Source organism: Eleutherodactylus coqui, chromosome 6, assembly GCF_035609145.1.
Source record: "Eleutherodactylus coqui strain aEleCoq1 chromosome 6, aEleCoq1.hap1, whole genome shotgun sequence".
Lineage (NCBI taxonomy): Eukaryota > Metazoa > Chordata > Amphibia > Anura > Eleutherodactylidae > Eleutherodactylus > Eleutherodactylus coqui.
The window spans coordinates 141,792,999-141,819,866 of NC_089842.1; the positions used below are offsets into that span (position 1 = coordinate 141,792,999).

The following is a 26,868-nucleotide window of genomic DNA, read 5'->3' on the forward strand; positions in this document are numbered from 1 at the left end:
TCTGCGTTGCTCAGCGGTCCTGTACGGCCATCCACTCGTATGTGTCAAACAGTTCCGGTGCTAGCACAGCCGGTCCTGCCGCTCGGCACACCTGACCGCTCCTGCAGGGGCACAAAGTGGTGGGCTCATGACACTTTGGTCCCCCACCGCTCCTGCACGACCACCAGCGCTCACAACTCGCCTAACCGCAGAGGTATGCACGTGTGAGCCGGAGGGAGGGAGAGAGAGACAAGCGCAGCACCCTCTGCTTCTTGCACGCTGCTGGGACGCCTACCATATGGCCGAGGACGGGGCAAACAACTGGGGAACACTCATCTTGCTCAGTGATGCTGGCAACCCCCCGCCGAGGAATACAGCCGGATAGTCCTGAGCTTATTGACTGCTGGTGAATGGCCGAGAACAGGGGAGACAGAAGCAGAACCCTCTGGTTATTGAGTGCTGCTGCCATGCTGCTGCTGGGACGAGGTGCCAGACAGCCAGAGACTGCTGATCTACTTCGCTGCTGCCAGCCAGCCGCCACGGGAGAGACAGCCGGAGACCACTGAGCTTCTTCTACGCTCCAGTGAGGACCTGTGAGGCCGAGGACAGGGGAACCAGTCGGAGAGCCAATCAGGAACCGGGGGCGTGAACGCCCTGTCAAACTGCCTGTATCTTGACTCCACCACCAATTCCGGTGGTGTCAAGATACACTGATACTCCTTTTTGCTAAGTCCGTGACCTCTATATCCATTGAAGCTACAGGAATGTGTGAAGACCCCGGAATGAAGGTGTTCTAAAGTGGGCTGTCTTTTATAGCGCATCCTTGATGCGGGCCGAATAGAATTGTTGCCCACTGACTCCTGGCACGGTGCAGTGCCCCACCTGTTGGGACCGGGTGATGGCCGTAGTTCTGTTGTAACCACCTGCTTTCAGCTAGATGGTTCTTGGTTCCTTGTAGCTTGCACTTATATATGATGGTGGCGCTGTGTTCTGGACTCCATATCATCCAGCTGTAAGCCTCTCCCCGCTGTCCAGCGTTCTGATCAGCCTGGAGTCTGGTGGCTTTAGGTTTACGGTTCTGTTCACACTTGCGCTTGGGATTTCTGTTCTGCCATGGGGACAAAAAATAGGAAAAAATGTTTCCTGTTAATTTCCCATTGGTTTTAGGCCTCTCTCGGCTTGTGTCTGCTCAGTCAGGCTTCATTTTCTTCCCACTTTTCAGAATAGGAAACTTTTAATGTAGCCTGCAGCGCAATTGTTTCCACCCGAAAAAAAACTGAAAACTGATGGAAAAGGAGTCTTGGTTTTCTTTTTTTAAACAAAAACGAACAGCGATGAAGCCAGTCTGTATCGGCTGTTGGTTCGGTTTAACGCGGACGGTTTTCTTCTGTGTGTTTTATACTAAAAATGGATTTGTGCAGATGGATGCCAAACTGATGGAAGCGGATCTTATCGTCTGTGTGACAGATGTGAACAGAGGCTTAGGTCCACATACGCAGTGCTTTGGCTTATTTCCCCTTTGTTTCATAGTGGGAATGCATATGAATGGCTGCCCATCCGCAGTGTAGAACTATGAACAGCATATACAAGGGTATAGGGCTCAAGCTGCGCGGTATACAGAGGTGTAGAGCATGCTGGGATCTATTTCTCATGCGTATGGATATGCGGCGTCTACACGCCGGTGCGCATAAATCACGGATAATATATGGTAAACCCCAGAGGACATGAGCCCTTTATGTAAAAGAAACCTGCATTATCAGAGTCCGTCACCTCGGGAAAAAGTGGCTACATTTTCTTGCTTCAATGTATCGTATTGACAAGTGGAATGACTGCCGGTGGTCCCCAGTCCCTTCGTACAGGCAGCTTGTGTGCGGTCTGGTCCTGCTATCATATCGATAACCATCCAGATGTAACCAATGTAAGTTTGTAAGACATTGGGGGTAAATGGGTGGAATGCTTAGTTATGAGCCATTACCGTACCGCGGGAACCAAGTTATGGGCAGGGGAGCTCAGCGTGTCCATCTGTTCTTCACACATCTGCTTGGAAACCTTCCTTTTTTCTTTTCCATTAGTGGATACTATTTGTTTCCATGGAACTTCCTCTTGCATGCCTACTTAACTCTTTGTTCACCTCTGATTTGGAGGCTCCGTCCCCTGTTAGGGCACAAAATAGCCCAGCATTCAGCACTATGTTATCCAAGAAAACTTTGGGTTACATGATGGAAACCCACCAGACCCCTTTAGGCCGCCTGCACACAAACGGGTCGGATTCTGTCATTTTGTGTGTAGGCAGCCTTCTGTGTTGCGGATGCTCCATCCGGCAAGCTGTCGGACATGCGCAGTACGCATTTTTCTAAACTGTCGCTAGGCAATAGACACTGGTCCCGCAACCTTTCTGCAATGTCAATTGCGGAAGGGCTGCAGGTTGGACGGCTTCCATTGACTTCAATTGAAGTCATCCTTGTAGAGCCCGCACGGAAATGGATTTTATATATATATATATATATATATATATATATATATATATATATATATATATATATATATTTATATTTCTCCGCGGATCGAGAATCAGTAACTGTCCTTGGTTTGAATTGGTGCAGAGCACCACAGATCATATGTGTTTGGAGACTAGCGCGGTTTCCTCAATTCAAACCCGGTTGTGTGCAGCCGGCTGGTCCTTCAGGGGCTGTTCCTGTCAATGACGTGCCGTATCTCGCACTTTGGTTATTTGCTGTGCGGAATAACGGAAACGGCAGGAGTGTAAGCAAGGCCTGAATAGGCAGATTGACTGTTCAGGGGTCTGGGAAGTCCGTTGAGGGTGTATAATGGCAGATGCATTGCTGGTCTGCAAACCTCTCCACCAACAGATAAAACTTCTATTGTGATGTGATTAACAAGCAGACAGAAGAAAACATGGAAAATGTACATTAGAGGTCAATTCCCATCTGAGACTCCCCAAGATATGCCATGAAAATGTGATAGATGTGTGTCCCACTTCATGCAGAAGGGGTTCTACCTATAATCTAGAACTCGGACAAGTCCTTTTAAGTACTCATTCATCTTTTTAATCACCTATTTGTTATTTCCTACCCTTGTGTTTGACACTATGTTCTTCTTTCCTAGGCTTGTATAGATGAAAACCTAGAAGTGGTGGAATTCCTAGTAAACCACAGTGCCAATGTAAACCAGGCGGACAACGAAGGATGGACACCGTTACACGTCGCGGCTTCTTGTGGTTACATGGAAATAGCAGAGTAAGTAAAATATTGGGGGTGCTCTTACCCTACAATGAGAGGGATTTCCGATGTGAAGCAGATTCTAGTAGCTGGGCCGGTGCTGCCTTCTGTCACTTCCTCAACGTTCCTCAATAACTTTGTAATATTTTTTATGTATGGCCTCCTATGAAAACCGACATGTATAGAAGAAAAACTTTGCCCGTAGTAGCCATTTTTCAAGAGCGCTGAGGAATGAAAGCTGGACTGTGATTGATTGCTCTTGGCAACAGGCAGTTTTTGTTTTGGGCAGAATTATGAAACTGACTTTTTGTCTATTGGACCTGCCCACCTCCCAACAAATTGGACTGTACCCATGGCACTGGACTATGGCGCATCGGAAGAAGGTGGCCTGGACTTGACGAGTCATGTCGTATGTGCATCATATTTACAGCCATTGCTTACTGAGAGGAGATGGTTTTAGGGAAGGAGGCAAAGCCGAGGTAGGCAGCTGGTGATGCTCTGCAGCGAAGGTTTGTGTGCTGGCATTCATGTGGATGTCACTTTGACATGTACTACCTACCTAAACCCTGATGCAGACTAAGTACATCCCTTGACGACAACGATATTCCCTAATGTCAGTAACCTCTTTCTGCAGAATAATTGGGCTTTATAACAATTGTTTATGAGTTGAGGAAAGATGTTACGGTATTGGAGGGGGTTCAAAGAAGGGCAACTAAACTAATACATGGAATGAGAGGACTGGAATACCCACAGAGGCTATCCAAATTGGGATTATTTACCCTGGAAAAAAGAAGGCTAAGAGGCGATCAAATAACTATGTATAAGTACATGAGGGGACAACACATGGATCTCTCCCGCGATCTGTTTATACCTAGGACTGCGTCGGTAACAAGAGGATATCTGCTACATCTAGAAGAAAGCAGGTTTCATTGTCAACACAGAAAGGGGTTCTTTACTGTAAGAGCAGTTAGACTGTGGAACTCTCTGCCTGAGGACGTCGTGATGGCAAAATCCATAGAGAAGTTTAAGAAGGAACTGATGTCTTTCTGGAGCGGAAGGATATTATAGGTTATAAATCCTATGTTAATTGTAATCTGGGTTTACAGGCAGGTAGGAACTATTAGGGGTTGATCCAGGGAACAGTCTGATTGCCATTAGGGAGTCGGAAAGGAATATTTTTCCCCAAAAGGGCTAATTGGCTTCTGCTCTTGGGGTTTTTTGCCTTCTTCTGGATCAACAACACAGAAGGATAAACAGGCTGGACTAGATGGACATTGTCTTCATTCGGCCGTACAAACTATGTTACTAGGACAAAGAGTTCAGGTTGTTGACTTGGTCTCCAAGTTTCCCTGATCTCAGATCTGAAGTCCCTGTCACCTGCTGATTGGTGGAGACTGTGGAGGAGTGGAGGGCTCCTCGGTTGGTGGAGGCCAAGAGTCCTTCAACATTTTCTTAACAAAATGTTTCCGCACAACAGAGGCGGCAATGCTGAGGATGTTTGTGATTGATCCTGGGGAAGTAGGCGCTCTCAGCATGCTAATTGACAATCTCTCACATGGCCCAACATGTAGCTTCACTGACAGACAGTGATATATTGGAATACAGATTTATTTCATATAGTAATAAGTAGGAAAGTTATGAAAGTTAAACAAATACCTATTTTTTGTCTAATAAATTAAACCTAAAAAAATCCACGTGGTATCACTGTTACACACCCGTTTATTAAAGTTAAGATGATGTTTTTACCATATTCATCTGTACTCTCCTTAATTCTAATCTGCCAAATTTAAATAAGACTAATGAAAGGGAGTATGACTGACTGCGGGATCCAAATACCCAGGTTATATCTGTTAGGTTACATTCACACCATGTCCAACCTCTACGGCCAGGGGTCCCAGCCCAGCTTGCATTGGAAATTCCAAAAGTGGGATAGGGGGGCATCTTTGGATGTAGTACACCTCGGCTATTGACAGCTGCTGAAACTGAAAAAGCAGCAGGTGTCCACCCACCAGCTCAGGGAAAACTGAAAATTAGAGTTGGAATCTGCAGAAAGGAAAACTGAATATTTCCATATACTGGGCAGAGTACTGGGCCTACCATTTCTCTTGATGATATTTGTATACATTGTCTGGAGTAATCTGTTGTAAATTCACTTGATTGGACATAATTTTAAGACGCACACCTGTCTATGTAAGAGCTCACAAGGCATATCGGAGCCAAAACCAAGCCATTAGGAGGATAAGACTGCCTGTAGAGCTCAGACAGGATTGTGTGGAGGCACAGATCCAAAGCACCCAGCCACAACAACACAGAAGAGTCTTGCGGGCAACTCTGAATGTCCTTGAGTGGCCCAGCCAGAGCCCTGACTTGAACTCAATCGAATATCTCTGGAGAGACCTGAAAATGTCTGTCCACAGACGGCCCCCATCCAACCTGACAGAGCATGAGAGGATCGGCAGAGAAGAATGGTAGAAAATCCCCAAATCCAGATGTGCAAACCTTGTGGCATCAGAGCCAAGAAGACTGGAGGCTGCAATCGCTGCCAAGGCTGTTTCAACTAAGGACTGAGTACAGGGAGTGAATACTTATGTCAATGCAAAATGTAGTGTCTGTTTTATTTTATTTATTTTTTATGAAAAACTAATTTCTAACCTTGTGTTATCACTTTGTCATTATGGGGTACTGAGTGCAGAATGATGGGGAGAAACTAGATTTTTTATTTATTTATATATTTTTTTAATTCACATAAGTCCACAATGTAACATGTTTTTGTTTTTTTTTAACCCCTTCTCACTATAGGACATACAGTTACATCCTGCGATTGGGGTATGTATGACGAGAGATCGCACGGCTATCTCTCTTCATACAGTGTGGACGCCAGCTGTTTATTACAGCTGACACCTGCAGGCAATAGCTGCAATCAGCCGTGTGATTGATCGGCACGATTAACCCTTTTAATGCCATTGTCAATTGTGCTCGGGAGTCCCGCAAGGCCTGCGTGCGATGAGATCACAGGGAGCCGTGCAGGTGTCATGGCAGCCGGGGGCCTTCTGGAAAGCCCCAGGGTTGTCTTAACAGACTGCCTATCCAGCTATCCTTGTGGGGTGGCGTTATAGACTGCCTGCCCAATAGCAGTATGATATAATGCTATGGCATTACATCATACTGCAGGAGCGATCAAAGCATCACTAGTTGTGGTCCCTTATGAGGGCTGAAAAAGAAAGAACAAAATAAGCTCAATGAAGTTTTACTAATTGTAAAAAAAAAAAAAAAAAGAAAAAAAAAAAAAAAAGGGAAAATTTGAATCACCCCCTTTTGGTATTGCCGTGTCTGTAAAAGTCCGAAAAAGAATGCCAGAAAAGCACTTTTTGGTCACACTGTCTCCCAGAAAAAATGCAATAAAAAGCAATCAAAACATCATATGTATTCCAAAATGGTACCAATGCAACTATGTCGGTGGAAAAATAAGTTAAGAAGATGGTGTCAGAAGTTTTTGGTTTTTATTTTTAAAATGCAGTTCAGCAAAATAAAAAACTAAGTTTGGCATCGTAATCATACTGACCCATAGACTAAAGATATCATGTCATTTGTGTTAAAGTTTGTGCGCCGTAGAAACGACGCAACAAAAGATGGTGAAATGTCTGTTTTTGGTTTTTGGTTTTTTTTCCTTTCATTTTACTCCACTTATAATTTAAGTTTTTCAGTACATTATATGGTACATTGAATAGTACAATTGAAAAATACAACTCGTCCCGCAAAAAACCAAGCCCTCAAAAAACAAGCTGTAGCTAGATCAATGGATAACTTAAGGAGTTATTTTTTTTTTTTTTTTTTTTTATTTTTTTAAAGGGGGTGGGGGGAAAGAAAAACTAAAATGATGAAGGGGCATGTCCTTAAGGGGTTCAAAAAACTGATAGGGTCTGAAGACTTTCCAGACTGACTGTACCGATTTTATGTTTAGTGGTTTTGAAAACCTTGCTTTTGGCACTTTGCTGGTCTGAAGTCCTGCGAAGCTCGTACATATTCATATGTGGCCATACGTGAGCTTCCCTGAGCAACTCCTCCCTCCAGATGCTGATTGGAGGTCATCTGTACCTACTGTAACACAGAGGGACGTGCCAGTCCACATCGGGTTGGTGGAGCGCGGGGGAGTGTGCATATATGAATATGTATGAGCTTCATTGGACTCCTCTCCAGTCCAGTCCTGCAAAGGTTCAATAGTAATATTTGCAGACCCCCTAAACTGACTGGTATAAGTGACAGACTTGTGATATCGGTGTGCCCATCACTGTGATATCGGTGTGCCCATCACTGCATCCAGCCAGCTTATCGCAATTGACAGCTTCCCTTTTAACACTGAAAAAGTTAAAGTGGGTTTATGGGACCTAAATATTAATGGTCTCTATCTGGTCGGCCCAGTGATGAGCACACTACCACCTAGTCCCGTTCACTAAGGATAGGCCATCAGAATTTAAGGTGTACCCCCTATATGAAGAGATGCAAGTGCATACAATGCCATCCAGTGGCTAAGGCATCCGGTTATTGCTCGGTGTATGTGGGTCCTGTTGGATGATGCTCTCCAGCTGCAGAATGGTATCAACATCTGAACTGCTCAGTATATAGTTGTATCTCCTAATGTGGGAGATCTGAAATATAGGTACACATTAAAGGGGCTATGAGCGCTGTCATTGGCTGCAGGGCAGGTTTACAGGGTGTTATAGGCTGTAAACACAACGAGACGGCATTGTGGAGCAGTGAGGATCAATTCTATTTTACACCATGGGGGACCCCTTAGGCTATCCTTTCAGAACTCTGACAACCCCTTTGAGTCCAGGACTTGAGCAGACCTTTAACATTCACTTTTTTGCTAAATGACCTTTGTGTAATCTCTCCTTCTGGGCCTTTAGCCCGTGGGTTGTTCTGAAGGCTCCTGTCTGACCTGTCTTGGCCTCTTCCTAGGTACCTCCTGAAGCATTCGGCAAACATCGCTGCTGTGAACAGTGACGGGGATGTTCCTCTGGACATTGCTGAAGATGACTGCATGGAGACTCTGCTGCGGGCTGAGATCACCAAGAGAGGTGAGAGTGCTGGCATCCTCTAATCTGCCTCCAAACAGCAGCAATTAATCCACAACAGGAAAACTACTTCATGCTGGAAAATGACCCATGACTACACAGCAAAACATTTCCACAATGAAAACCGCCTTTGAATCATTTATTCCAAAGAGGTCAAGTAAGGCTTAGAGGCTGAGAAGAATAACTTCTGATGCACATGTTGTGCGGCTCTGGTACTATTCAGGTCTAGTTGGGGGTGAGGGCATGCATTGTACTGATGGGACTACCCTTCAGCCAAGGGTAAAATGGGGTCTGTTGACTCCTCCATGAAGGTGAAAGATCTCATCTGATTTTGCATTGTTCTTCAATGATCATTTAACCCTAAAATGTGCCTTTTTCGATAATGGTTTTTGGGTTTTTTTGATACAGGTGAATACATTAAAGAGGTTTTTAACAGTTTAAAACCTTTTGCTTTGAATGCAACTTAATTAACCCCCAAGAGCAAGTGCACACAACACTGCAAGTATACCAGAGCTTTATACACATCGCAGACCTTTCGCTCTGCTGGCAGAGACTACTGCAGACTGTGATTGGCACTGCGCATGCCTGGGATTCTGGCGTCACGAACATGCTCTGTGTAAAATTTTATTTATTTATTTTTTTCAAATTCCCTTCTCTGTTCGGAGCTGGGATGCTGCCTCTTCGCAATGCCTACGTGGGGACAGCATTTCATACGTAACCCATTGAATGGAGCATTCTGTGTCTATTTCTCCTGTGTATCGATACAAGGCCTACAGACTTTCATTGCCTCTGTTCACTGCGTGTTACAGGAAATACGCGGTGACAATGCGCCCGTGTGACAGCTCTAAGGGTGCGTTTTAGATGGAGTGATTGTCGTTCTCAAAATTGTTCAAACACATGAAAGGGAACCATAATTGTTCAGTTTTAAACATGAGCCAACGACCGAATGTGAATCGGAAGCTTCCCGTCGTTCGGGTTCAGACGGTAGAAAAAACAGCGCCGTTTCGTTCACTTTTTGGAATGCAAAACGCTGAACTATAAGTGAACGAAAATTGCATGATTCTCAACCAGAATCAGGCAGACGAACAGGCCATCCGAGTGTAAATGAGCTCGCGATGACGTTCGCTCAGGCTAACGAGAATTGTGAGACTCTGGATCTGTCAAGAAGAGGCAGTTTTGAATTAACTTAGTATTCGTATCTGCCTTCTGAAGCTTCATTGCAGTAGCAGTCACGTCATGGCGCAGGCCCTGTCTGTCTCCTGTGGCATCCATCACATGGCCCAACTCTGTAAACTCCTTTCTCTAATGTATCGCCAGTCCTCCAGTACTTGGGCAGCACTTCCTCTAGCCCTCCCCTATTACAGAATTGTAGCACTATTAAAGGGATCCCTAAAAGCATGGCTTATACAATTTCTGTCGGCACTTTATATGTTGCATGCTTTGTTTGGTTTTGGACCCATAAATTTGTATCGGGTGATCTGTTCCTGTAATCGAACTTCACATATAAACCAAGTAAGTGAACCTTGATGTAACCTACAGATACATTGTGGCTCTTAGTGGAAGGAAGCTCGCAGTGATCCTGCTATACCTGAAAGCGTTTGTACTTCTCCGTATATTAATGAAGAGCTATATTAAGAACCAGTAATCTTCAGTTAGTATACGGAGGTGTATATAGTCTCCAGGGACATGTGCTGCAGGGATGATTAAAGGAATGGGTGTACATCTGTATGGCTGCTGATGTTGGATAAATAGGAGGAGTATATAAGACTGTAATGTGTTTAGCACTGGAACCTCTACAGCCAACGATGCTACTAGCTCCCAACTCCTCAAACACTGGATCTATAGGTGAGACGGCCAGGGAAGGACTTCTTCCATAGATTGGCAGGATACAGGTCGTCAGTGAATTTGTAGTTTATAGATGCCAGGTGTCTTATGCATTATGACTTCTATTCCTGTTACAGGCATAGACATCGAGGCAGCGAAGAGGGAGGAGGAGGAGGTGCTGCTGCAGGATGCCCGACAGTGGCTGAATGCGGGGAAGATAGAAGACATCCGGCACCCGAAGACCGGGGCCACCTCCCTGCATGTGGCAGCAGCTAAAGGCTACATAGAGGTCATGAGGTAATCCGCTTATATGGGAGATGGTTGGTTACATAGTGTATCTGGAGCTGGATACTGAGGTCCCTCTGTCTGCACTCTGTCCAGGCTTCTGCTTCAAGCCAATTTTGATACAAATGTTCGGGATAAAGATGGCTGGACACCCCTGCATGCGGCCGCCCACTGGGGAGTGCAGGAGGCCTGTCGACTTCTGGTGGAAAACTTCTGTGATATGAATGCCCTCAATAATGTGGTAAGACCTTGATTGTTCCGCTCTTTGGCTTTTGGCCTCTCCCTCCCCCTTCCGATTACTCATGATGCTGAATGGTCCATAAAGATCCATAGCAAAGTCCAGAAAGCCTCAGATATCCTGCCTCTATCTGTGATATGTTAATTGCTGTTTTCAGTAACGATGGGTCTTTTGTTAATCTGTAGGCTATTATTTAGCATTGCATCAGCATGTCAGGTGATGGTAAAAAAAAATGCCCACCACTTCACCCACGGACTGATGCGGTTGAGCTGGTGGGTCTGTCTCATACTTTGGTGTTTGTGTGCCGGGCATCCTTCTCACAGGACATTCTGCTTTCAGGGTCAGAGGCCTTGTGACGTTGCAGATGAGGAGATTATTAGTCTTTTAGAAGAGCTCCAGAAGAAGCAGGAAGATGTAAGTAATACTTGGTATAATGCAAAACGTTTAGTACCGTGTTGGCCAGTAGAGCAAAAAGTGAGTGCTCTTCCTCATCTATATGCACCACTTCTATACCCTCTTCTAAACATCATAGTGCAAAGTTACACCCGGTCTCAATTGCTACTTTTGTTAGAATGCCCGTACACTTTGCAGATCTCAACCACTGTTTGCAGCCATCTGCTGACTGCCGGGCCATACCTGAACTTGTCAATCAAAACCGTGACAAGTCTGGTGCCTTCTGGCAATCGGTGGGGATCCACAGGCACTTTTCCCACAGGTACACTCATAGCTTTTATTAATACAGACTCATGTAGTATAGCTTTTAATTGCACTCTAGTCTGTGTAGTTGGCGCTACTGGGGCATGAAGAGCTGAGAGATGTTGCCTAAGGGACCTCCCTCTATCCTTTAGGTCCATCATTGCTATTGAACCACACTTCCTGGCTCTCTATATTCACTGAATTGCTATTGATGTTAATTGCCAGTTTATGATACTTCAATATATCAGCGCTTGCATTTTAAAGGGATTGACACATTTGCCAGCGATCTTCTCCCCCCCTCCCCCCTTAAAGTTCACGTAACTTTACAAAATATCGTTCTTGTAATTGATGTTTAAAAGTGTTGACCTTTTTACTTTATGTTTGCAATGTACTCCAATACACTGCAATTCTGGACATTTAAGGTTCTTGTGGAATTAGTTGGGTAAACTGATGAGACTCAAAGTAAAAAAGGGAGGGTAGTTGAGGCCCTTTTACACGTAACTAGTAATACACGTAATACCCAACACTCATCTCCGTGTATCCTCGCTCCCGTGCTGTTACATAAGTGAAAGTATCGTTGAATCGCCCACTGCACGGCCAAAAGGGAGGCAGGGCGGCTGGAGGAGCGTTCTCTTTCCCCGCCCCTCTCCATTCACTGTAAGCAGCGGCCGAGCAGTACTGACCAGCTGCTGTTTACAACGAACAATGTGTCTTTCAGATTTTAAGCTGATTAAATCTGGACGACTCTCGTTCAATTTCTGCACGCTTTTACATGGGGCAGATTATCGTTCAAAACCCATCAGGAGCCTGAACAATCAGAACAATAATCGTCCCGTGTAAAAGGGCCTTTAGATGTGTAATGTAAAGTTTATAGCAGATAGAGAGAAATGGGTGGAATCTCTATTACTAATTCTGAAAGAGTCTGGTAACTAGTTTGTTACGCATAGTAACATAGTATGTAAGGCGAATGAAGACAATGTCCATCTAGTCCAGCCTGTCTATCCTCCTGTGTTGTTGATCCAGAGGAAGGCAAAAAACCCCAAGAGCAGGAGCCAATTAACCCTTTTGGGGAAAAATTCCTCCCCGACTCCCTAATGGCAATCAGACTAACCCCTGGATCAACCCCTAATAGTTCCTACCTGCCTGTATACCCAGATTAACGGTTAACCTAAGATTTATATCCTGTAATATCCTTCCCCTCTAGAAAGACATCAAGTCCCCTTTTAACCCCTTGAGTGGCAGTTTCCTACCACCCTGTCGTGCCCACCAGGGCAGGTTTTTTAAAATGGTCTAATCATTGAATTTCAACTAGTTTTGCAGTTGCGTCTCAAGAGCCATAACTTTTTCATTTTTCCATTGACATGGCCATATAAGGGCTTGTTTTTTGCGGGACAAGTTGTGATTTTTTAAACAGGGGGGAGGAAAAAAAGAAAAAAAGGGGCCATGTCATTAAGGGGTTAAATAATGTATTAACTTCCTTCTCTGGGTCATTACGACGCACACGGATACCACATGTGTGATTGTATTTTTGATTTTTTACAAAGTTAAGGGAGACCAGTTTTTTTTTTTTTTTTGTTTGTTTTTTTAAATAAATTTTTGACTTTTTTTTTTTTTTATTTTTTTTACATTTTTTTTTTGTTGTTGTCCCTTTAGGGGACTTCCACAGGGACCCATCAGGACCCCTGATCACATTCCAGGGGTCCGATGGTGACAGCCCTTTACATGCTGCAGTGACAGCCCTTTACATGCTGCAGTCACATAGACTGCAGCATGTAAAGGGTTAACACAGCAGAGATCAGAGGTTTTCTCTGATCTCTGCTGTAAGAGCAGGTACCTAGCTGTCCTCTGACAGCTAACAACCAGCTCTCCCTGCCGCAGAGACCATCGGCTTGCTTCTGACAAGCCGATGGTCTCTATGGCAACTTGTAAACAAAGCAGGACATTGCCGACATGTCGGCAATATCTTCTGCTGGTTTTTCAAAGCCCTTGCACTGCTCTGTGTGGGACTGTGCAGGCAGAGCACACTGTCACAGCTTGTGGCATTGTGCTCTGCAGCTCCCATAGTGATACATAGCCTGGAAATCTTCCCACACCCCCTCCCTCCCCCCCAATTCCTTCTCGTATTTTACACAGGCCCCCCTTCCAACGTTGCTAATCCTTGGTGTCAGAGGTCAGCAGTCTTCCTGACTGAGGAACTCTGCAAGAACCTTAGTCCTCCAGCATTGTAGTGTATTGGAACACACTGCAGACATAGAAAATAAATGGTTTAAATATTTTTAATAATTCTCTGTTGCAAAAACTTGTATGGAAAAATACAGATTTTAAAAAAAGCAGTCAGCAAAGCTGTCCAAAGCCTCGAGGACCTCTAAACAATTATTTAGCTCTTCTACTTGTCAGTAAGAGTTTATTGTAAAGGCTCCTAGCAGCCAGATCCCATGTTCAGCTTCTCTCAGGCGCCCTCATTTAATAGCATCCACATTCTATCAGATTAGACAGCACTCTTATGGTTAATAAGACTGGTGGCAAGTCTTCAGGATTAGAGATGAGCGAGTATACTCGCTAAGGATAATTGCTCGATCGAGTTTTGTCCTTAGCGAGTATCTCCCCACTCGGAAGAAAAGGTTCGGCTGCCGACCCAGGTGACAGGTGAGTTGCGGCATTGTGCAGGGGGGAGCGGGGGGAAGAGAGGGAGAGAGAGATCTCCCCGCTGTTCCTCCCTGCTCTCCCCCGCAGCTCTCCGCCGGCAGCCGAATCTTTGCTCCCAAGCGGGCAGGTACTCGCTAAGGGCAATGCTCGATCGAGCAATTGCCCTTAGCGAGTATGCTTGCTCATCTCTAATCAGGATCTCTTTTCTTGTGAGCGTCCCCAGCTTGCCTCCTAAATAAATAAAAGGCTTCTCCTATGACTTTAAAATTGCCTCACAACCACACTATTCTTCCTGGTTGCTGCTGACCAGGACATTTGACTGCTGCAGCCAATCACTGGCTGTAGAAAGTCACTGCTGTGCTCTGTGATTGGCTGCAGCAGTCATATGTCCTGGTCAACAGCAACCAGGAAGAATAGTGTGATTGTGAGGCAATTTTAAGTTTTGTGTAAACCCCGTTTTAAGAAAAATTAGCCGTGGACGCATCTCAATAATAATACATTTTGTTGTCCTTGTAGTTACGGAGTGAAAAAGAGGCAAATCTTAAAAGAGCTGTTATTGATACGGGCATGGACCAACAGACTGTAAATACAACTAAACACAGAAGGTGAGTTATGTATAGCTGCAGGTATGCATGTTTACAGCTGTAATGTGTGTATGGGCCGGTTTAGGCCAAAGAGTTCACAACGTAAAGAGAATGAAAAATAAGTGGTTTCCCCTAAAAACGTATGGTAGTGTAATTTTAAATTAAGGTTAACCACTAAGTTTCAGTTTTCCTTCCTTCCTTCATTTTCAGACCCCATGATATGCAGTTTGCAGCTTTCTCCCCGTTTCAGCTTTTCTCATGTGGATGTTTTGGCTCCCATTAATACTTGCTGGATGTGAGATATAGGTGTCCAGGATACTGCTGCCTTCTCTAGCTCTTGTGTATCACAGCTTCAGTCCTGAACTGATATCTCCTTCTACAGCTCATGAAGCATCAGCCTTGTGCAGGCAAACACTGGTGCTGACGTTCCTCCTTCCTCAAAGCACAGCTTTCCGTTGGTGCTCTGTTTTCTCTCTACATTTGTACACAGCCTATGGTATTCATCTTCCTCCTGCAGGCTGCCTTGTGCGTACCTTTTTTCCCGATCTACAGCTTGTGATCTACCTTACCTGATAACTTGGATGCTTTCCCTCCTTTCCACACTCCAATCTGCAATGTACAATCTCCTCCCCCCCTCCCAGAGTGCAGTGAGCCAACAGAGCCAGGAACAGTGCTCTGTTGAATTCAGCAAGGCAGCCAACTATGTGAAGGAGACACACCATTTAGCAGCATTGCTACCTATACATTAAATTTGATCTGCTTATATTTCATACATGTCTCCTAAAAAAAAAAAGAAAAAGTACTGGGAAAGTTGAAGTTTGTTGCTAAGACACAGCTGAATCTCGTGCATGCTTCAAGGGGGTATTTTTGGTTTCACCATATAAAGTAGGAAAAAAGGCCTATACCAATCCAATAGAGGCCAAAAGAAGATTCTTTAGACCTCTGTCCGGTGAATGTTGTCCTATGGATACCTTTGCCATGTATGGCAGATGTTTTGCCAGTGCATATGGCAAGCTAATCTTGCAAACGTAGCATGAATGTAACCTGTAATATATCACTTATAGCAATTCTACCATTGAAATGGCTTTATATACAATGCTGCATACATATAACATTTCCTGGTGATCCCACCCCTTCAAGGTTAGGTACAGCTTTTCGTTCTCTGTGAACGTGTTATATATATGACACAACTGTGATCTTCACACCTTTATTTTAGTCATTTTCATCAGTGTCGAGTCTTCCCACTTTGTTTCTGCTGACTCGATAATAGAGAGCGGCTAGTCCAAGATTTGTGTGGCCTCTACAGTCGGTACACTTCTCGGCTGCGTTGGCCGCTACAGTCGGTACACTTCTCGGCTGCTACAGTCGGTGCGCGCGCCGCGGCGGTGTGGCCCGCCTACAGTCGGTGCGCGCGCCGCGGCGGTGTGGCCCGCCTACAGTCGGTGCGCGCGCCGCGGCGGTGTGGCCCGCCTACAGTCGGTGCGCGCGCCGCGGCGGTGTGGCCCGCCTACAGTCGGTGCGCGCGCCGCGGCGGTGTGGCCCGCCTACAGTCGGTGCGCGCGCCGCGGCGGTGTGGCCCGCCTACAGTCGGTGCGCGCGCCGCGGCCCGCCTACAGTCGGTGCGCGCGCCGCGGCCCGCCTACAGTCGGTGCGCGCGCCGCGGCCCGCCTACAGTCGGTGCGCGCGCCGCGGCCCGCCTACAGTCGGTGCGCGCGCCGCGGCCCGCCTACAGTCGGTGCGCGCGCCGCGGCCCGCCTACAGTCGGTGCGCGCGCCGCGGCCCGCCTACAGTCGGTGCGCGCGCCGCGGCCCGCCTACAGTCGGTGCGCGCGCCGCGGCCCGCCTACAGTCGGTGCGCGCGCCGCGGCCCGCCTACAGTCGGTGCGCGCGCCGCGGCCCGCCTACAGTCGGTGCGCGCGCCGCGGCCCGCCTACAGTCGGTGCGCGCGCCGCGGCCCGCCTACAGTCGGTGCGCGCGCCGCGGCCCGCCTACAGTCGGTGCGCGCGCCGCGGCCCGCCTACAGTCGGTGCGCGCGCCGCGGCCCGCCTACAGTCGGTGCGCGCGCCGCGGCCCGCCTACAGTCGGTGCGCGCGCCGCGGCCCGCCTACAGTCGGTGCGCGCGCCGCGGCCCGCCTACAGTCGGTGCGCGCGCCGCGGCCCGCCTACAGTCGGTGCGCGCGCCGCGGCCCGCCTACAGTCGGTGCGCGCGCCGCGGCCCGCCTACAGTCGGTGCGCGCGCCGCGGCCCGCCTACAGTCGGTGCGCGCGCCGCGGCCCGCCTACAGTCGGTGCGCGCGCCGCGGCCCGCCTACAGTCGGTGCGCGCGCCGCGGCCCGCCTACAGTCGGTGCGCGCGCCGCGGCCCGCCTACAGTCGGTGCGCGCGCCGCGGCCCGCCTACAGTCGGTGCGCGCGCCGCGGCCCGCCTACAGTCGGTGCGCGCGCCGCGGCCCGCCTACAGTCGGTGCGCGCGCCGCGGCCCGCCTACAGTCGGTGCGCGCGCCGCGGCCCGCCTACAGTCGGTGCGCGCGCCGCGGCCCGCCTACAGTCGGTGCGCGCGCCGCGGCCCGCCTACAGTCGGTGCGCGCGCCGCGGCCCGCCTACAGTCGGTGCGCGCGCCGCGGCCCGCCTACAGTCGGTGCGCGCGCCGCGGCCCGCCTACAGTCCGTGCGCGCGCCGCGGCCCGCCTACAGTCCGTGCGCGCGCCGCGGCCCGCCTACAGTCCGTGCGCGCGCCGCGGCCCGCCTACAGTCGGTGCGGTTCTCTGCAGGGGTATTGCGCTTTAAACACCAGGGGTCACTTGCATAAACTAAATACATGGTGAATGGTTGCATCTTGCAAGCTCTTGACAACGCTGCTGATGCCGGCTTTGTTCTTGCTGATTTTTTTAGGAGCTCGGTGTGTCGAATGAGCAGCAAAGATAAGATATCTGTACAAGACCAATCAAAAGAGAGGAAGACCTTAGGAATGATAACTGTCGGTGATGAAGAAAGTCCTTCTAGCTCTGAAGAAGACAATGACTCCGTAAATGGTAAGAGAAAACATATAGGCAAAGTTAATGTGAAGTTTGTATTTACTTCAAGGCAAATCTCCCCTTCAGTGTCTGCTGGGGTTGAGATGCCGGGTTAGCGAAGGCTTGCTGGGTATACTGGCTGCACACTGGAAGGGCTTTGGATAGTAACATGAGGTGCTACCGCACAGCTTGTCACCCTTTTACATTCCAGTTCTCCCAGACTAGATATAGCGGACAACTGGAAGCTGTTGATGAGCGAGCATCGCAGGGATTTAAATAGGCTGCTGCATTGCACTACTGATCCAGTCCACCATTAGTAGGGCACGGGGCTGTCATACCTAGAAAAAGCATAGCCGTAATAGCAAAGGCTTTTGTGGCTTCCTTTTAACAGTGATGGACAGATTTACTGAAGGCTTTGACTGTCTTACTTAAGATACATGGATCAATCCTTTTTACTTAGCTGTACATTGTACATTTGAGTGGTTGGAAAGAGCGAATCCTATCATAGAACAGCCATAAATGTGAATTTCTTAGTGATGTAGAATGTAATGTTGATTTTCATGTTACTCAATGTTGCCATCTACTGGCTGAAATGGAGTAGTTCCATCTAGAGAAGGAGACCTAAAGTGTTGAAATCTTAAGTTTATATGTGGTGAACCTCTACATTGTGGAACTACATAAACTGCAATGTACTTGTGGGAAAGGAATAGCTTGCTTTAAAAGGTAAAGTGACTTAATAATAGAGCATTTAGGTGGATTCCCTATATCTTGCCGGCATCTACTGGATCACAGGCAGAAACAACAAGCATGGTTTCACACACAGGTTTTTGATTGTTATTTTGGACCAAAGCCAGAAGTGGATCCTGCAGGAAGGAGAATTAGAAGTCTGTCATCATAGTTCCCATATCTTTCTGAATCCACTTTTGGCTTTGGCTCAAAAAAAGCATGAAAAACTACCACGAAGCCACCCTAACAGAAGTATTTTAAACAGCTGCTATCTGTGTCATTGCTTCATCCAGGTATGCATCTGTGATCAGTAATGCAGCTCAACCGCATTCACTTCACACAGTCAACTAGCAACCTCTGGCTAGGCTTTATTAAAGAGACTGTCACTATCTTCTTGCACCCCTTTCTGATGACAGCATAGCATAGTGGCGGTCACACTGATTACAGTGAGTAATATGTCTGTTGTGTGGATCCGTGCAGTAGTTTTGGAGAAACTTTGCTTTTGTCAGTAGCAGCACATGGATAGAGGACTACTTAAAGGGGTTGTCCCGCGCCGAAACGGGGTTTTTTTTTTTCAACCCCCCCCCCCCCCCCCCCCCGTTCGGCGCGAGACAACCCCGATGCAGGGACCTAAAGAAAGCTTACCGGAGCGCTTACCTTAATCCCCGCGCTCCGGTGACTTCTATACTTACCGGTGAAGATGGCCGCCGGGATCCTCTTCCTCCGTGGACCGCAGCTCTTCTGTGCGGTCCATTGCCGATTCCAGCCTCCTGATTGGCTGGAATCGGCACGTGACGGGGCGGAGCTACACGGAGCCGGCATCCTGCACGAGAGGCTCCATAGAAGAAAGCAGAAGACCCGGACTGAGCAAGCGCGGCTAATTTGGCCATCAGAGGCCGAAAATTAGTCGGCACCATGGAGACGAGGACGCCAGCAACGGAGCAGGTAAGTATAAAACTTTTTATAACTTCTGTATGGCTCATAATTAATGCACAATGTACATTACAAAGTGCATTAATATGGCCATACAGAAGTGTATAGACCCACTTGCTGCCGCGGGACAACCCCTTTAAAGTAATCCTGGATATTCATGAGCTGCAGGCCAGCTACACTCACCCTCCAGACAGTGATTGACTGTTTCCTTATTACTGTGCATAGAAAAAGCTGTCAACCATTGGCTGGAGGGCTGGGTGGGTGTGGCTTGTCTGCAGCTCATGAATATACAGGACTAGTTCTGTGTCTGCTAGTTACTAATATAATACAAGTTTCTCCCAAACTACTGCACAGATACATATAAGGACATATCCTTGTAATCAATATAACAGGCACTACCTTATGCTGCCAGACCTAACTGCACACATTATGCAGCCGCAAGGGTGCTTTCCACACTGTGACTTGTTGATGAGCTATTCGGCTGAAAACCATGTCCATTCATGGTAAAGCCCATGGTCGCGTAGAGTATGGACTCCATCAAAGCTCTTCTCTCCTCGTTATTTGCTATGCACTTTATGCTAGATCATTTAAAGCCCCACATGTTCTAAATATGACCTTTACTTGTTTCCACAGAACCTAAAACAATCGTGGAGGTCAATGAAAATGGATTATTGCCAGAGCCCCAGAACAGCACTTTGAGCCCAACTTCACCAGACCAGAAGGTAAGTCTGTTTTATGGATCTTTAGACCTCTTCTGATTAGTAGTATCATGGTTTTCCTATGTATCTTTACTAGCCCCTCACACCAGATCATTATCAATATGCAACTTTAGTTTGCTTCAGTGCAATGTAATGTGGGCAGATTTACAGATGCTGTTAAAAGGCCCTTTTACACAGTTGTTGGCGCTCGTGCAGTGCTTTCACACTAAAAGTTCTGCCGGCGGGTGAGGCTTCTCACTCCCCGCTAAGCGCTTCCTAAGTGAATTGCTGTGCGGGGAGCTGTCACACCGCAGGAGAAGTCAGCGAGTGCTAACAACGTTGTTTAAGCTGACAGAAAAGACCGCTTAAACGATTGTGACCGAAAAGTGAAAGTTTCACTTTCACATGTAATGATTATCGCTCACTTTGGCTGTTTAGACGCATTTTGAGCAATGATGGTTGCGTGTAAAGCTGCCTTAATACAGTACAAGCCTTCTTAAAACACGTCAGTTATCACAATGATGGATCTGGCGCATCTTTAAGAGCGTCTAATGTTATACCGCCTATTTGGCTTAGTTTAATGATTGTTTTTGGGACAAAATTTCGATAAAGAACATTTGCATTTGGGCCACACCCAGTTGCCACACAGCCACACCCTTTTTTCTCTTGACTTTTTTGTTTTAACTATATTCTCTGTGTTACAAGCTGACTTTGAGCTGTGCCATGGAAACCCATCAGCGCGGTGCCACCATCCCTTTAACTGCCTAGCTCCTGCAGTCGCTATTAACTGCAGCAACTAAGGGGTTAAATATCTGTGATTGGAGCTAGCTCCAGTCTCTCCTGTTGCAGCAGGGCATCAGCCTTATATTACAGCTGACGCCTGTTGCTGATGGCGCATGTCCACCATCCCAGCACCGTACATTTACAGCACTTCGCATTAACGATCACACACTAGCGCCGTTTATATAGAGCACAGGGCAGAAAGGGGTTAATCCATGGAGATCTGCAGTAAGGGAATGGTATTGTCTAGTAGAGCTGCACGGCATAATATTGGTGATGATCTGGTGATGATGTCGTGTGATCTTATTGTAGTACACGTCTTGTCTGGAGGTCGCCACAACTCTTCAGCCTTTCTTTCTAAGCGGAGTGATCAGTGGCTTGATGTCACAGGCCAGAAGTATTAAATGTATAGTAAATCTTTAAAGGGCTGTTGTCCCGATGATGTGCCCTTTTAAAAATGGGGTATTCCGTGCAGATAAAACTGTTCACTGCTGGACGTATCTGTGAAATGTAATGCACTCACTAATATAATGGAGGTCTTCAGTGAGATTTTTCTCACTCCACCCGGTTGTGAGCTGTGACCCAACAACCCAAAAAATTGGGGCATTACTCCTCCCTTTGTGGAGCCCTTGTAGGAAAATTAGCAGCAACACAACTTGCGGCCAGAGTTGAGTGTGAGAAAGATCTCCCCAGATCTCCACTTCATATACACATCCAGCAGCCAACTTTTATCTGACTTCCCAAATGTATAATCGTCTCCTTACTCTGAGTAACTTGGGATGACAGACCCTTTAAGTGGTTGGAGCAGCTGTAAAGGGCTCAAACAATACATGTAACTGGTGAGAATACCTGATTTGGTGCTCCTGTTGATTACCTGTAACAAAAGGTAATTCTATGGACTCTTCTACCTTATTGGCACCTATACCATGAAGGTTGCATAGCTGCAGCAATAGGAGCCCCTAATGTGGCAGTAGCACCTGAACACAAGTTTTAGTTTGGGCTTGTTATAGCTGCTGTGACTTAAAGGGCCCGTCATCCCAAGTTATCCGGAGTGTGGGAAACCTCATACATTTCTTTCATCACACTTGTTTTACACTTATGAATGGGAGCAGCTAGCGTTGTATGATGCATAGGACATGCCTATAGGGGATATTTGGAGCTCATGTACATATTGGTATCCGACTTTTGATGATATAGCATAACTCTGTCCACTCTCATTTTGGATATTTGGCAGCCTGCCTTCTAGCTCAACAACATTGTCAATTTGGTATATTGCTTCCTTCCTCCATTATTTCATTGGCCACATGCATGTTTCCGTGTAGCAACACCTTGTGCTGTGCCAGAGCTTTTCCTCTTTAAAGTGTAGCTTCGAAGTGCACATAATGTCTTCTCTGAAAGTTTTAGACTTGAAACTTGGCAAATTCTTACGGTAGAAATTTCTAGAACTATCCCATTACATCTGAATGGGGTTTGTAGTAATCCTTCCACCTGCTGCAGAAACAACCCCCATCTAGATTTGGAACAGGTTTTGAAGTTTGATGTATGTAACCATATCCTTTTACTACCTTGTCTAGTGGATTTCCTTGTCTTGAAGTGCCAGTCTCTCATATTTTAACCCCTTAGTGACGGCGCTATCGTAAAACTACGTCCTGCTGTTGCAGGACGTGTATGGAGGGAGGTAGCGCCGCTATCTCCCTCCATACAGCGCGGGCGTCAGCTGTTACAGCTGACACCCGCGGGCAACAGCCGCGCTCGGCCGTTCGGACGATCGCGGCTATTAACCCTTTAAATGCCGCCGTCAATTCTGACAGCAGCATTTAAATCCCCCGAACGCTGTTTGGGGGTCCCGCACGGCCCCCCCGCGGTGAGATCGGGGGAGCCGTGCAAGTGTCATGGCAGCAGGGGGCTTAATGAATGGCCCCAGGGCTGCCTTAGCAGACTGCCTATCAAGCCATCCACACAGGGTGGCTTGATAGACTGCCTGTAAAAAAGCAGTATGACGTAATGCTGTAGCATTACGTCATACTGCAGGAGCGATCAAAGCATCGTATGTTAAAGTCCCCCAGGGGGACTTGAAAATAAGAAAAAAGATCAATAAAGTTTTTTAAATTGTGTAAAAAATAAAAAAGTTATAAAAGTTTAAATCACCCCCCTTTTGCCATATCAATTATTAAAAAATCTAAATCATAAAATAAAAATATGTATTTTGTATCGCCGTGTCTGTAAAAGTCCGAACTATCAAAGCAGTGCATTATTTTTCCTGCACGGTGAACGTCGTCCGAAAAAATAAAGAATGCCAGAAATACACTTTTTTAGTTACCCTGTCTTCCAGAAAAAATGCAATAAAAAGCGATCAAAATTGATACTATCGGAAACTACAGGACATCCCGCAAAAAATGAGCCCTTGCTCAACTACGTCGACAGAAAAATAAAAGTTATCGCGCGCACAAAATGAGCGCAGAAAATAATTGAAAAAAAAATTAAATATCTTTAAAAAAAAATACAAGTACTACAGCAAAAAAAAAAACTAAGTTTGGTATCATAGTAATCATACTGACCCATAGAATAAAAATATCAGGTCGTTTTTGTTGCAGTTTGTGCGCCATAGAAACAGGACGCACCAAAAGATGGTGGAATGTCGTCGTTTTTTTTCCATTTCTCTCCGCTAAGAATTTTTTAAAAGTTTTTTTCAGTAAATTATATGGTACAATAAATAGTGCCATTGAAAAATACAACTCGTCCCACAAAAAACAAGCCCACATACAGCGACGTCGATGGATAAATAAAGGAGCTACGATTTTTTAAAAGGGAGTAGGAAAAAACAAAAATGGGGAAAAAAGCAAAAAAGCTCCGTCACTAAGGGGTTAAAGGAACACTTTAAAACTGGAAACAGCAGAAGTGAATGGGATCTTAGCCTGCAATACCAAGCCTGGCCACTGCATTTGGAACAGAGCTGCCTGCTTCCTGCAGAAATTGGCTCGGTGCACGAGCACTGCAGCCCAGAGAATAGGTCATGAATGGCTTACAAGTGGACAACCTTTTTTAAGAGTTCCTTTTCATTAAGATACTTGTAGTGGTTCACATGCTATTTACAGGACGGAGCAGTCTGATGTACTGCAAGAGCAGGGAATCCACAGACTCTGTACATTGTATGTGGTAATTCAAACTTCACTATGCCTGCTCAGTAATCGTTCTATTAACCCCTTTAGTGGCACACCCAGAAAATCTCCAGGGCTTGCTGCACTGACCATGCAGTTAAACCCCGGAAGATTGCCGTGGACAGCTCTAGTGCTGAAATGCTGGCCAGGACACAGTTATTGTGCCACTGTATACGTTTGCCAATTACCTCAATAAAATCTCTGGGGCTTGCTGCGCTGACATGGTAATAATAAACCTGCCACTGAAGGGGTTGAACACTGCCTAGTTGGGTTGTGAGCTTGCAGTAATGGGATTTATTCAGAAAACTCCTGATGTACACTTGAGAATTAGGTTAATATGTATTTGGGGAACTTTTTACATTCTGAGCTTTGACAATATTTGTGTTTTGACTCTGAGCTACACTTTAAAGTAATTTTTTTTCAGGCTTTGTATGGAAGACTTGGCGAGAGCTTCCTGGCGTTGGGTGGAAGCTCTAGTATAATGGCTGTTTTCTGTCACATTATGCTTATGTTGTATGAAAAGCCGTCGCAAGATAAATTTGCAAGTTCTGGACCGATCTCTCTTCTGTCTTTGACTTTTCCCTTTCTGTCTCTAACCACTTTTCATCTTCCTCCTCCTGTCACTCTGTCCCTTTCATCTGAGATGACTGGTCTTTTTTTTTCTTACATTTCTGCTGATTTTTTAATTTCTCTCTATTAATTTTCCTTTCCATTTCCCCGTCTTCCCTACTTGCTCCCACTTACTGCGTGATTGTCTTTGTGCGCCTGCTTGTGTGTCCTCCTTCCATCCCGCCAGCCCCTTCTCACCTTTGTCACTCCCATTTTGCCCCTTGCTGGACCAATAGGTCCCTCCATGTGGCGTCAGAGCTTGCGCAAAACCGGCATCATTCTGGTGCCCCAGAGAGGCCAAAAGGCTGCGGTGAGCAACATTTGTCTTGTTTGTAGTGTATGCTTGTGCGTGTTCATTTTGGTTTTTGTGTTTAGTGTATTGTATCTTTTTCTCTCCATTTCTTTCCTATGTTACTCAGTTTTATAGAAGAATTTAAAAAATACCGACATATTCTACAATTCTGTTAACATTTTCCAGTGACCCTGGCAAATAGTTTTATCTTCTGCAAATAAACAGGACCTACAAGCTCTCTTGAAGTATTACTTGGTGAGGCCCAAATTCTGCAGCATCTTTTCTTAAAACCTTGTGTGCCTTCCCTCAGTTATTCCTCCTGGAAACGTCTGAATGAATTACCAAGTGGACATTGCCGTACACATTTGTTAGCAGGGTGTCTCTACACGGTCTGACACTCATCACTGTTTGGACAGAGTTTCTAGGGATTTGCCTCATAGACAAAGGTAGCGGAAACACCAAGTTGTCATTTTATTTATATATCTCCAGGAGTAATAATGGAGTAACACAACGCAGAGTTTTAAGAAAAGATGTTCCTAAATTATTCAATGAAAAAGGCCTGTATTGACTAAAACGGACATGTCAGGAGAGCTGAGGGGACCTCTCTGACACACAGGAGATTCACAGATCGACTTTTAGGCCTCATGTCCACGGGTACGCAGTGATTCCGCATGGGGAATCCCGCACAGAATCCACCTGTGCCGGCGACCCTGCCTGCCTGTGAGGATCTTCATTCTTCTGCACTGCGGATGTGCGCAGAACTGCTGGTAGGAAGTCTCTTGCTCTTCCTACAGAATCCGTGGCCTGTCTGCAATGTCAGTTACGGACGGGCCGAGGATTGGATGGCTTCCGTTGACTTCAATGGAATCCGTCCATACGGGAGCGGAAACCACAAATGGACTGACTAAAGGACTGCACTGTATTGCTGAGGGGAGCGGTTGATGCCACATGTATACACAGCAGTTGTTGGTCACTAGTCTGAGGGACTAGGTGGGTGCTCCCTTCATTAGTTTGGCAGATTCATTGCTGTCAGTAAGGCTGAGCTACGAGGTTTCCTTAACTCCCATAGAAGTTAATGGGAGTTACTCGAACAGTGTAACACAGCAAGCTACGCTGTTTCTGCAGCTTCTGAGCTCTGGAAACAGCATGGCTAGTGGTGCTGGATTAAACGCAAAGCTTCCATTGACTTCTATGGGAGTTATGGCAATGCCTTGGTGCAGGAGGATCAGCCATTTGTGTTGTCCTAACCACACTTAGGCAGCACACTTGGGGTAGCTAGTGGTACAGAATAGGAGGTGGGTGCGGGACCCACACCCATTGGGGAAAGTTGACATATTCTGTGGATAAGATGGGAATACCCCTTTAAACTTTAGTTGTGAACATTTTCTAAAGCTGCATCTTTAAAATGGATTAGTAATAATCGGATCCTTCCAATAATTTGCCTGGAGATTTTCTGTAGTAATCCCATCATCCTTGTACAGTGCTAGTGTGTGCCATGCAACACAGATGAATTTATAAGGGCTTAGTCACCATAGTCTACCACAGAAATGCAATTTTCTTTGATTACAATGAAACGTCTGTGCTGCATAGACTCCAATGCGGGGCGACTGCACAGCCCTTTCTGGTCTGAGGGCCCAATCGTCAGACTGAGTCACTCCCAAGGACCACACTAAAACCTAGAGGGATATTGCCATCTGAGACGGTTATAGCATATTGCAAGTATATGCTGCAAATATCTGATGGATGGGAATCCTGAAAGTAGGACCCCCATCCTTCTCCCTTCTCTATCATTTGGCACTTCAGAGAATAGACCATGGGTACTGTTGTATCTGTTCACCACAAAAATGGATGAAGACCTGGGATACAGCTGTGGGAGGTATAGGGTACGCCCACAGCTGCTGATTGGCTGGGCTCTTGTCTGGGCAGTTTGGTATGTGGACTCCCCGATGCCGCGGGGACAGGGCACTTTGCAAGCAGCGGGGTGGTCTGCACTGACAGCAGCGTAGATGGGCGGTCGGCTGCTCGGCTAGCGGGGACAGGGCAGGGAAGTGTTAAAGCAGTGGGAGGCCGGAGGGGAGAAGATGGAAGCGGAGACCC

General features: G+C 46.6%; 1 protein-coding gene across 4 annotated transcripts in view; it reads left to right on the forward strand.

The window, feature by feature from the left end:
- Positions 1-26,868, forward strand: part of PPP1R12C (protein phosphatase 1 regulatory subunit 12C) — a 90,265-nt gene that overhangs the window by 24,201 nt on the left and 39,196 nt on the right. For all 4 annotated transcript variants that reach the window (XM_066607757.1, XM_066607758.1, XM_066607759.1 and 1 more), the window contains exons 2-9: positions 3,106-3,236; positions 8,178-8,296; positions 10,255-10,414; positions 10,499-10,643; positions 10,980-11,054; positions 14,499-14,587; positions 17,454-17,593; positions 19,868-19,956. In XM_066607757.1, the coding sequence (XP_066463854.1) occupies positions 3,106-3,236; positions 8,178-8,296; positions 10,255-10,414; positions 10,499-10,643; positions 10,980-11,054; positions 14,499-14,587; positions 17,454-17,593; positions 19,868-19,956 (948 nt within the window). The remainder of the gene's footprint in view (positions 1-3,105; positions 3,237-8,177; positions 8,297-10,254; positions 10,415-10,498; positions 10,644-10,979; positions 11,055-14,498; positions 14,588-17,453; positions 17,594-19,867; positions 19,957-26,868) is intronic.